Genomic DNA, 12,125 nt, shown 5'->3' on the forward strand with positions numbered 1-12,125 from the left:
GCCTGGACACTAATAGTCTGTTGTACTTCTTACCTACAGATCTTATCTGGAGGTGGAGATCTCTCTGTCCCAGGATCAGATCGGTAAATATGCTGACAAGGCTCTGCTCTACGCCAACACCTGTATGAAGGAGCTCCGTAGGCTGTTCCTGGTCCAGGACCTCATCGACTCACTGAAGGTCAGCCTCTCTCTCACCTCTGGGCTTAAAATAATGACATGGTCTCCCAAATGGCGCAGCGGTCTAAGGTACTTGAGGCGTCACTACAGACCCGGGTTCGATCCCAGGCAGTGTCATAACTGGCCGTGACCGGGAGTCCCATAGGGCGGCGCACAATTGGCCCAGCGCCGTCCGGGTTATGGGAGGGTTTGGCCAGAGGGGTTAAAATAATAAATAATAATAATGACATGGTGGACACAACCACCTTACCAACACTACTCTTTAATGTATGTAATCTCAGTACTATTCCTGCTGTCAAACATCAAATGGACACGTTACACTTAAAACATTAATACTTTTATCACGACATACCTTCAGTCAAACGTCATATACACATACCATACATTGTTGGGGTGGGTTTGTTTAAACAGTGCCAAGAGTTAAATGTTTTTACCCTGTGTTGCAGTTTGCTGTACTGATGTGGCTGCTGACCTATGTGGGCGCTCTCTTCAATGGCCTGACTCTGCTTATTCTGGGTGAGGATTCTTCTCCGACTGGCTACTGTAGCTGTTATACTCAGCTCTGCACCTCTCTACTGCACACCATGTTCAGCCTGACATACAGCTCATATTTTATCTCAGCTGTCTAACATTTTATAAAATGTAATATAATGAATCATATTGAAACCTCTCTCCATCTACACCATCACGGAGCCAGTCTGTGAGTTTGTACTATAATCAGGGGAGTGGGCTGTAATAAGCAAGCATCACAGTACCCCATTGTCAGTCAATGATTAACCCAAAGTACCCCATTGTCAGTCAATGATTAACCCAAAGTACCCCATTGTCAGTCAATGATTAACCCAAAGTACCCCATTGTCAGTCAATGATTAACCCAACACAGAGAGAACATACGCTGTGGAGCAGGGCAACATGTCCCACATGACATGACAAGATCAACTCAGACAGCCTGATGGTTGCCTCATCACAACATATGGTTCTTCATGGAACCAGAGACAGTTTTACTGAAATCTGTATCAATTCTGTATCACAGTGGATTATTGAGTGTTCTGTCCTTTTGAGCAAAAACGATTGATTTCCTACATTAGGATTAGTCGCATCCTAAAAAGATCCATATGATGAACTTCCAGAGGTCAATTCATGAAGGGCCTTGTTCAAAGTATTCATTCACACCTGAAGACATAACAGATCTCATATATTTGTTATGTTTCTATTTACCTACTGTAGATATGTCTCTGAGCTGGGGTGGGGCTCTGTTGACACAATGTGTACATGAGTATATTCCAAGGGGGACACTCCAGGTCAAACTGCTTTAACATGCGCTCACTCTCTTCCCCTACAGCCGTGGTGTCCATGTTCAGCATGCCCATTGTCTATGAGAAACACCAGGTAAGAACTTACCCTCACTCTAGAATACATGTACTTTTTTTGTACGATTTGTTTTTTTTACAATACAAAACATACACATACAAACATCAACATCACACCTGCCCAGACTCACACCCCCATCTCCAGTGCTCGCACACTCTCCGCCGTATGGCCTCAAAGCGCACCATTTTGATTCTCTCTGTCGCCCGCACACTTTCAACATTTAGATAAAGCATTTGACCTTTCCATTGTGTTAACCATGGAGGATTGGTTGATTTCCAGCTAAGTATAATTTTTTTTAAATGATTGACGAGAAAAGTATCATCCAACCCATCGGGTATCTCACTGCACCCTCATATGCCATGTCTTGAAATATGCAGACAGACGGATTAAAAGTAAAGGTACATTGTAATACTTCTGACAGCCAACTTTCTAACGCTGGCTATAACTTTTGGACTTAATAATCCATGCCTTCTGGGAATGTTATAGTCATTGTTAGTTTTACACTTAAGACATGAATATTGTCTTGTATAATAAATTGTATACATCAATTTATACTGGATTAAGCGTACATTTTAGTTAACTGTAATTTTGTTAGTTATGTTCCAATATACCCTCCATTTTATGCCAATATCAGTTATTTTTAAGTCTTGGTTCCAATAGGTAATTCTGAAAAGCTATCCAAGGATTGCTCCATAGGGTTGTGTTTTTACGGAGTGATATTGGTTCTTGTAGAATACATTTTATTTTCTTCCCTGTTGTTATAGTGTTAACAATTAAGTTAATGTTCTTAGCTTTATCCTTTGAAAATACACGTACAAATATTCTGGGGATAAGCATGCGCATCTTCAATAGGTACCCATTGTTCCTCTTCAGTACATTTAACTATATGTCGCAAGTAAAACCACCCTCAGACTCAGAATAAAAAGAAACGTTTTAAATCTTCCTATGAGTTTTATTTGCCCATATAAAGTCTTATGACAGAGTATACATTTTTTTAAAGAACGTCTTCAGTGGGGTAATTGGTATTACAGAGAATAAGTATAAACTTTGGCAGCCATGCCATTCTGAATAGGTGTATTCTACCCGTTAGATTTATGGAAAGATCGTTCCATTTAATTAGTTCTACTTTCATATTGTTGAGTAATGGGATAAAGAATATATATTTTTTAATGTAATCTAAATTGTTTTTTCTCTTCACCCTCAGGCACAGATTGACCAATATGTGGGACTAATACGGACCCAAGTGAACTCTGTGGTGGGGAAGTGAGTAGTAGTTATGACCTTTTTTACTCGAGAATGAACACACTACTCCCTGGAACATCCCACTAAGAAATAGATTGTAATGATGTTAATCTTGATACAAACTAGAAAAGTTTAACGACACTGTATCAGAGTGGTGACCATGTTTTGTCTCAACAGGATCCAGGCGAAGATCCCCGGGGCCAAGCGAAAGGAAGAGTAGACCTGAGTCTAGCTAACAGGAGTCCAGCTCAGACTCAGAGGCAGACAGCTTGATCATTGTTGGATAGCCTTGTCATTATCTGGGGGTAGTACTATGTCATCTAGAAGGTGTTCTCTAAAACCAACCACTGGAGAAGCCCTGACCCCAAAACTGTCTAGAAGTAAATCACTCATGTTCAAGGTATGTCTAGGTAGACAAGTACACAATTCTGAAGAAAAAATATTTTTATTTTGTGTTGCTTGTTATTAAGTGCATGAAGTCAAGCCTTGAGTAAATATTATTTTGTATCTTTCGTGCAGTTTTCACTAGTTTTTTTTCCTTCAGCACTTACAACAAACTAAGGTTAGGTACAAAAAAGCGATATGCCTACAGAAATGCTCTGCTGCCAATGTTAAAAACTGCTTCATGTTTCTGAGTTAGCTGTTGGGGCTTCTCTCAGTATATGTCAATATATATAAATATCAAAATGATTTCCTTTGTGTTTTCAAGCACATTCATTTGACAATATGCGTTTTAGATGTGGTAATTGTAGTTTCTTTTTGCATAACTATGGAACTATACACAAGCTCATGTCTTAGGTACTGTTGTTCAACTACTATGAAGACAAGGAGTATCTGATGATATTTAGCTTGTCTGAATTAACTGTCCAACTTTGTACTATGTTCACCTATACTCAATGTAGTTCTTAGACCCTGGACTAACTATTTGCACTTACAGTATGTATTTAATTACAGAATCAGAAAAATAAATGTTCCTCAATGTATAATGTTATCATTTTTCAGATGCATTACTGAAAATATGGTCCAAGTCAAAAGTTTGACGAGGGCAGTCTCGTCTTGAGTTAGAAATATGAGGACATATGAGGTGTTGTGTTTTGTAGGGGTACACAGTGCATACCACGGCTGGATAAATATCCAAAGGGATTTGAAATTACATTCCATGAATACACGTAGATACCTTCTGGCACAGAAGGCCCTTTCCTGTTGTGTGTGTGCTTGCATGTCAGTATGCTGAGGTGACAAATTTAACTTGGCTGTCAGGTCACTGAACTAAAGCTAGTACTATACCTTGACTATAAGTTGGATTCATTTATACAAAAGAAAAGGAGTGCCATTCCTTGAATATCAATTATTTATATCAAAAGATGATAGTGTAGTTATACTTTCCAAACATCTAACACAGCTATAGCGAAGCTGAATAACAGAAAAACCCAGGACATGAGAAGCATGGCAGGACCATGTGTAAAAATGATAATTGTAACAGTAATAAATGATAAAAATATATACCACAATTATCAAAAGAGAATGTCCTTCCTGAGGGTTCCATAAGAAGAAAATCTTGTAAAACAAGAGTAGTGGAGGTGAAAACAGAACAGCATGCTATGCTTCTGGTTGCTGCTTTAGAATAGCCTCACATGTTTAGCAGTGTGACGGGGTGTAGCTGGAACAGGACCCCTTTGCTCTTTCCATCTTCCTTCTGGACAATCTCCATCTTCTGACTGGGATCCACCTGCACACGAACACCATGCACACAAAATGGTCACACATACACGTTCAATATAAATTGTTTGAACACTAGACATTATAGTTAAGTATGGGCCTTACGCTCTATATAAAATCTGGACTGATTCGATTGAAGTGGGGAAAAAGAGCATTACACCATGAATTCAAGCCATACCTGGTTCCATTTCTTTGGTTCCTCATAGTACACAGGAATAAGGTCTTCCCGAGGGGGCGACTTTGTAAATAACCTGACAAGGCGTTCGCGGCAGTCCTCCTGCAGGCTGTTGATCCTGTCAGGCCCCAGGTGCAGAGGACCGTTGGGCCCCTCACACACCAGACGGTTGATGGCACCACGCAACGCATTGATCTGATCCAACACAAAACACACCGGTTATGTGTGGAAAGTTGATACTCATGTTTTATAACATGATACATATGGATATGAATGGTCTGACGCAGGAACTCCAAGGGTGTTAGCTACCTCTGTGATGTCCTCTACATCGAATTTAACATCGAAAGCGAGCTCCATGTCATGTTCAGGCAAGACAGCCTCCTGAGACTGGACGTTCCACCCCAGACCACAGAGGGCGCCAGTGTAGCTGTTCCTCTCCTCGTTGGTGCTGCAGAGAACAGGCACGGTTACATAACAGACCTGTAGAACTAAATGCATGATTTGAAGTGAATATTACAACACATTATTTATATTATCATTTAGCCCCCTAGAGTTGATGTCCACGCCCCTGCGGAAATGTAATTAGCAAAAAAAACAAATCTGTCAGTTTGAGCTAGAAACATGTTTATTTGCATAGGCTGCGTCTCAATCCACCACATCCGCCGATGTCGCCCTTCCGCATCTGTGGTGAAGGGTGGCAGAGCTAGAGCGGTGTTTGTCAGATCATGAGACCAAATATCGGTCTTTTCACGAACACGTCTGTAGCATCTGAACGGTTTGCTAAACAGTTTATAGAGGGGTAGGGGGAAAAAGCCGTCATCTGTATGCACTCCAATAGCGAATTGCGCTTTCCTGCCGGTCCGTTTTTCAATGATGCCGGGTAGGCTTCTTTGGTTTTATAGCGGAGCATGTGCTTAATATGAGCAGCTAAGAAAGAAATATGAGGACACTTATTTCACTCCACGCATCAACCACTGTTTGAGGAGAATGCTCTCGCTGCACAACAGGTGATATTCCGCCCAAACTCTGTATGCCATGGGCTCTCCAACCTTGTTCCTGCAGCTACCCAGTGCTTAATTTAGGAAACTAAGTGAAATCTGTTCGGGAACATCAATAGTAACATGTTTACGCAACTAAACATATTTCACTAAACTGTTGACATCCCCTCTGCACGCTCGAGAAAGAAATAAAGGAGAGAGGAGATGGAAACGCACGGTGGCGAGATATTCTGTATAGTGTGGAGGAAATGTAATATTCATTTCATACTATACTGTTTAATTAGACATAATATCCTGTTTTTACTTAGAGAATTGAACTGTTTTCTGTTAGTATTTTTTGCTGATACAGGCTTGTCTCGTCATACAGTACCAGTCAAAAGTTCACACACCTACTCATTCAAGAGTCTCTTTATTTTGACTATTTTCTACATTGTAGAATAATAGTGAAGACATCAAAACTATGAAATCACATATGGAATCATGTAGTAACCAGAAAAGTGTTAAACAAATCAAAATATATTTTAGATTCTAAGTAGCCACCCTTTGCGTTGATGACAGCTTTGCACACTCTTGGCATTCTATCAACCAGCTTCACCTGAAATGCTTTTCCAACAGTCTTGAAGGAGTTCCCACATATGCTGAGCACTTGTTGGCTGCTTTACCTTCACTCTGCGGTCCAACTCATCCCGAACCATCTCAATTGGGTTGAAGTCGGGTGATTGTGGAGGCCAGGTCATCTGATGCAGCACTCCATCACTCTCCTTCTTGGTCAAATAGCACTTACACAGCCTGGAGGTGTGTTGGGTCTAAGCGCAAACCAGATGGGATGGCGTATCGCTGCAGAATGCTGTAATAGCCATGCTGGTTAAGTGTGCCTTGAATTCTAAATAAATCACAGACAGTGTCACAAGCAAAGCACCCCCACACCATCACACCTCCTCCTCCATGCTTCACGGTGGGAACCACACATGCGGAGATGATTCGTTCACCTACTCTGCGTCTCACAAAGACACAGCGGTTGAAACCAAAAATCTCAAATCTAGACTCATCAGACCAAAGGACAGATTTCCACCGGTCTAATGTCCATTGCTCGTGTTTCTTGGCCCAAGCAAGTCTCTTTTTCTTACTGGTGTCCTTTAGTAGTGGTTTATTTGCAGCAATTGGACCATGAAAGCCTGATTCACGCAGTCTCCTCTGAACAGTTGATGTTGAGATGTGTCTGTTACTTGAACTCTGTGAAGCATTTATTTGTGCTGCCATTTCTGAGGTGCAGTTAACTCTAATCAACTTATCCTCTGCAGCTGAGGTAACTCTGGGTCTTCCTTTCCTGTGGCGGTCCTCATGAGAGCCAGTTTCATCATAGTGCTTGATGGTTTTTGCAACTGCACTTGAAGAAACTTCCAAAGTTCTTGAAATTTTCCGGATTGACTGAACTTCATGTCTTAAAAGTAATGATGGACTGTCGATTCTCTTTGCTTATTTGAGCTGTTCTTGCCATAATATGGACTTGGTCTTTTACCAAATAGGGCTATCTTCTGTATACCACCCCTACCTTGTCACAACACAACTGATTGGTTCAAACGCATTAAGGAGGAAAGAAATTCCACAAATTAACTTTTAACAAGGCACACCTGTTAATTGAAATGCATTCCAGGTGAAGCTGGTAGAGATAATGCCAAAAGTGTGCAAAGCTGTCATCAAGGCAAAGGGTGGCTATTTGAAGAATCTAAAATCTAAAATATATTTTGATTTGTTTAACACTTTTTTTGGTTACTACAAGATTCCATGTGTGTTATTCAATAGTTTTGATGTCTTCACTATTATTCTACAATGTAGAAAATAGTAAAAATAAAGAAAAACCCAGGAATGAGTAGGTGGGTCCAAACTTTTGACTGGTACTGTAAGTCTGGGCGTACAGATAAGAGCCATTTGGGTGCGACCGCAGCATGTGACACATCCTGTGATTTTATTTTCTGCAGGAAGTCAGCTCTATGGGAAGTTGCAGGAAGGAGCACATTATAGTGTGAACTGTCACGGACGCAGTTATACGGTTGAGCCCTCGTGTTATCAACCTCGCCCTGTTTCCACCCATCTGCTAAACTGTCACGTAGACAGAATAGGACGTACTTTTTCTATATAAGCTGAGACCCAACTATGCTCGTTGGGCTTTCTAATGATGCACTGTTGAGTGATTGTCGTTTATTGCTTCATTTTTGCAAATTAAGTTGTTTTGAAGAATACAGTCTCTCCTTTTCGTTAGAATTACCACCACAATAGCTAAAAGGTAATGTGTCACCCAATTAATTATGAAAATACATTTAAAAAATCCCTATTACTAGGCTATTCAAAAATCTAATTAAATATAATTGTAGGCTTACTGTAAGCTGCCCTGCACAATCAATGAACCAACAGCATCGCCTAGTACTATATGTTCTCGCCCAGACTCGTGGATAGACATTTTGGAGAGTAGCATAAGGTAACCAGTCCATCCAGTATGCATAATAATACAGTCCACACTCAAAGGCGATCACATTAATTTGTTTAATTTTGGAGTATAGGCTAGACCAATTATGTACCAAAGACATCTTAAATCAGTTTAGTTTTATGTTTTTCTGCCATGCGTAATATGCAGTAGGCTATGTATTGTACAACGGCACAATCATAATATTAATTCAGGTTCTAATATGAGCATGTGTGTTTTGAATTAATCATCACCTTAGAAAGCACTGTTCATTTCGTTGTGTTAGGCTTTGAAACAACATCCAAACGACCATGTGTTACAATCAGTTTCAACCTGCTGTTGAACTTATTTTTTCAAATTGATCATCACAGTGAGGTGAGTTTTAAATGCAGATACTGTTTTGATAAGTGTTTGATGTGATTTTTGATTGCATTTGCATTGATGTCAGAGTCAGTGGTTAGAAGGACAATAGAGCCCTGAGTACCAGGCCATTAAGACCTGATGGTCATTAGCAAGTTGGGTACTACCAAAGCATGTCCAGAGTGCATAACAGGAGATTACCGTGATTTAACAGTCATGTGGAATTTTACTGCGGTCATGACTCATGACTGCCGGTGTGGCGGTAATATGGTCACTGGAACAGCCCTAAGCCAGGTACCAATGAAAAAAATTATAAATTGAAGTATATATATATGAGATACACTACATTACCAAAAGTATGTGGACACCTGCTCGTCGAACATCTAATTCCAAAATCATGGGCATTAATATGGAGTTACTCCCCCCTTTGCTGCTATAACAGCCTCCACTCTTCTGGGAAGGCTTTCCACTAGATGTTGGAACATTGCTGCGGGGACTTGCTTCCATTCAGCCACAAGAGCATTAGTGAGGTCGGGCACAGATGTTGGGCGATTAGGCCTGGCTCACAGACGGCGTTCCAATTCATCCCAAAGGTGTCCGATGGGGTTGAGGTCAGGGCTCTGTGCAGGCCAGTCAAGTTCTTCCACACCGATCTCGACAATCCATTACTGTATGGATCTCGTTTCGTGCACGGTGGCATTGTCATGCTGAAACAGGAAAGGGCATTTCCCAAACTGTTGCCACAAAGTTGGAAGCACAGAATTACATTTACATTTTAGTCATTTAGCAGACGCTCTTATCCAGAGCGACTTACAGTTAGTGAGTGCATACATTATATTTTTTTATTTTTTCATACTGGCCCCCCCCCCGTGGGAATCGAACCCACAACCCTGGCGTTGCACTACGCCATGCTCTACCAACATCCCCCAGAATCATCTAGAATGTCATTGTATGCTGTAGCATTAAGATTTCCCTTCACTGGAACTAAGGTGCCTAGCCCGAACCATGAAAAACAGCCCCATTATTCCTCCTCTACCAAACTTTACAGTTGGCACTTTGCAGTCGGGCAGGTAGGGTTATCCTGGCATCCACCAAACGCAGATTAGTTTGTCGGACTGCCAGATGGTGAAGTGTGATTCATCACTCCTGAGAACGCATTTCCACTACTCCAGAGTCCATTGGCGGCGAGCTTTACACCACTCCAGCCGACGCTTGGCATTGCACATGGTGATCTTAGGCTTGTGTGCGGCTGCTCGGCCATGGAAACCCATTTAATTAAGCTCCCAACAAACAGCTCTTGTGCTGACGTTGCTTCCAGAGGCAGTTTGGAACTCGGTAGTGAGCGTTGCAACCGAGGACAGACGATTTTTACGTGCTTCAGCACTCTGCAATCCCGTTCTGTGAGCTTGTGTGGCCTACCACTTCACGGCTGAGCCGTTGTTGCTCCTAGACGTTTCCACTTCACAATAACAGCACTTACAGTTGACCGGGGCAGCTCTAGCAGGGCAGATATTTTACTTGTTGGATAGGTGGCATCCTATGACAGTGCCACGTTCAAAGTCACTGAGCTCTTCAGTAAGGCCATTGTACTGCCAAGGTTTGTCTTTGGAGATTGCATGGCTCTGTGCTCGATTTTATACACCCGTCAGCAACGGGTGTGGCTGAAATAGCCGAATCCACTAATTTGAAGGGGTGTCCACATACTTTTGTATATAGTGTAGTTTAGTGCTTAAAATAAGAGGTTAAATACATGTCCATTTTTTTTATTATTATTATTGTTTCCTGATCTTTCTTAGATCTCTCATTTGATACCTTAATTTAAAATCAAATAGCTCAATTATCCTTGGTATGACCATCTTCAAACAATTCCATATGTTAGCTTAGTAGAACCCCAATCATTTCACATTCCTTATAGGATCTTAGGGTAAGGTTTTCTGATAGGTAATTTGATTAAATGTGAATGTGGTGAGGAGCATACTATCTCCAAGCAGACTGACCGTAGCTCAATGACAGGGCTGAAGAGCATGGTGATGAGAGCAGGCAGGCCGTGGATGTGAGGCATCAGCGTGGTCTCCTTCAGTAGAATGCATGCGCCTAGAGCAGCACACACATTCACACATAAGTATCTTACTGTTATAACAAAGACAAATAGAAATGTCTGGTAGGGTCTAATCCTTATTCTAGCGCCCTCAAACTTAAGTCTGGACGTTGAAGCCAGTTCCACTGCATTTTTTAATTGTTCCCCTCGAATCAGGGACTGATTTAGACCTGGGACACCAGGTGGGTGCAATTAATTACCAGGTAGAAAAGAAAACCAGCAGGATTCGGACCTCGTAGGGTAAGAGTTGAATACCCCTGTTCTAGAGTCTGCTTATATCCCAGATCAGATCCCATTCCCAGTCCTGTACCTGTGGCACTGACAGACACGGAGCCGGCCACCAGCATCCTCTGATGGCTGTCCTGAGGACTGTCATTCAACGCCACTGAGTTGATGCTGTCCTTTTCTATGAGTACCGACCTGAAAGGAGTTGACACATTCATTAGCACTGAGATATAGTGTCACCAGAAGTGGGCCAAACTCTAACCTGATCTGGGTGACAGTGACTAACCTGTAGTGGCTGACGTTGCAAAAGCTGTGGAAGTTGACTTTGTTAGGGCTGGATGGGCCATGCACAGGAACCTGTTGGGAACAGCATCAGCAACACTTACTTAATCAGCAGTAAGACTCAAAATGGGCATTCTGTAGCCACTAACATTCATACACATTTATGTTATGGGTCTTTCTATAAACTACGATACCAGTGAGGATTTCCTACACTGGACAACTTGTTACAGCTGTTGATAAGTCATTGATAATAAACCAGTTTTCTTCCCCCAATGTCATTACATTAAGATAGGGATGGGACTAATAACAACTAACAACAACTAATAACAACAAGATAACTCATGTAAAGCATACTGTGTCCATAATAAGTATATACAGTGGGGGAAAAAAGTATTTAGTCAGCCACCAATTGTGCAAGTTATCCCACTTAAAAAGATGAGAGAGGCCTGTAATTTTCATCATAGGTACACGTCAACTATGATAGACAAATTGAGAAAAAAAAATCCAGTAAATCACATTGTAGGATTTTTAATGAATTTATTTGCAAATTATGGTGGAAAATAAGTATTTGGTCACCTACAAACAAGCAAGATTTCTGGCTCTCACAGACCTGTAACTTCTTCTTTAAGAGGCTCCTCTGTCCTCCACTCATTACCTGTATTAATGGCACCTGTTTGAACTTGTTATCAGTATAAAAGACACCTGTCCACAACCTCAAACAGTCACACTCCAAACTCCACTATGGCCAAGACCAAAGAGCTGTCAAAGGACACCAGAAACAAAATTGTAGACCTGCACCAGGCTGGGAAGACTGAATCTGCAATAGGTAAGCAGCTTGGTTTGAAGAAATCAACTGTGGGAGCAATTATTAGGAAATGGAAGACATACAAGACCACTGATAATCTCCCTCGATCTGGGGCTCCACGCAAGATCTCACCCCGTGGGGTCAAAATGATCACAAGAACTGTGAGCAAAAATCCCAGAACCACACGGGGGGACCTAGTGAATGACCTGCAG

The 12,125-nt window shown here is 41.5% G+C and overlaps 2 protein-coding genes across 6 annotated transcripts in view; one reads left to right on the forward strand and one right to left on the reverse strand.

Moving 5' to 3' along the window:
• LOC121544850 (reticulon-1-A-like) overlaps positions 1–3,781 on the forward strand; it is a 50,474-nt gene extending 46,693 nt beyond the window's left edge. For all 4 annotated transcript variants that reach the window (XM_041855053.2, XM_041855055.2, XM_041855056.2 and 1 more), the window contains 5 exons: positions 40–178; positions 624–693; positions 1,520–1,566; positions 2,753–2,811; positions 2,968–3,781. In XM_041855053.2, the coding sequence (XP_041710987.2) occupies positions 40–178; positions 624–693; positions 1,520–1,566; positions 2,753–2,811; positions 2,968–3,010 (358 nt within the window). In that variant the 3' untranslated portion in view covers positions 3,011–3,781. The remainder of the gene's footprint in view (positions 1–39; positions 179–623; positions 694–1,519; positions 1,567–2,752; positions 2,812–2,967) is intronic.
• Positions 3,643–12,125, reverse strand: part of tdrd9 (tudor domain containing 9) — a 52,111-nt gene continuing 43,628 nt past the window's right edge. For both annotated transcript variants that reach the window (XM_041855052.2, XM_041855051.2), the window contains exons 28-33: positions 11,113–11,183; positions 10,912–11,021; positions 10,501–10,597; positions 4,994–5,132; positions 4,688–4,879; positions 3,643–4,519 (exon numbers count right to left, since the gene is read on the reverse strand). In XM_041855052.2, coding sequence (XP_041710986.1) covers positions 4,421–4,519; positions 4,688–4,879; positions 4,994–5,132; positions 10,501–10,597; positions 10,912–11,021; positions 11,113–11,183 — 708 coding nt within the window. In that variant the 3' untranslated portion in view covers positions 3,643–4,420. The remainder of the gene's footprint in view (positions 4,520–4,687; positions 4,880–4,993; positions 5,133–10,500; positions 10,598–10,911; positions 11,022–11,112; positions 11,184–12,125) is intronic.

Source organism: Coregonus clupeaformis, chromosome 29 (genome assembly GCF_020615455.1).
Source record: "Coregonus clupeaformis isolate EN_2021a chromosome 29, ASM2061545v1, whole genome shotgun sequence".
In the NCBI taxonomy this organism is placed as follows: Eukaryota; Metazoa; Chordata; class Actinopteri; order Salmoniformes; family Salmonidae; genus Coregonus; species Coregonus clupeaformis.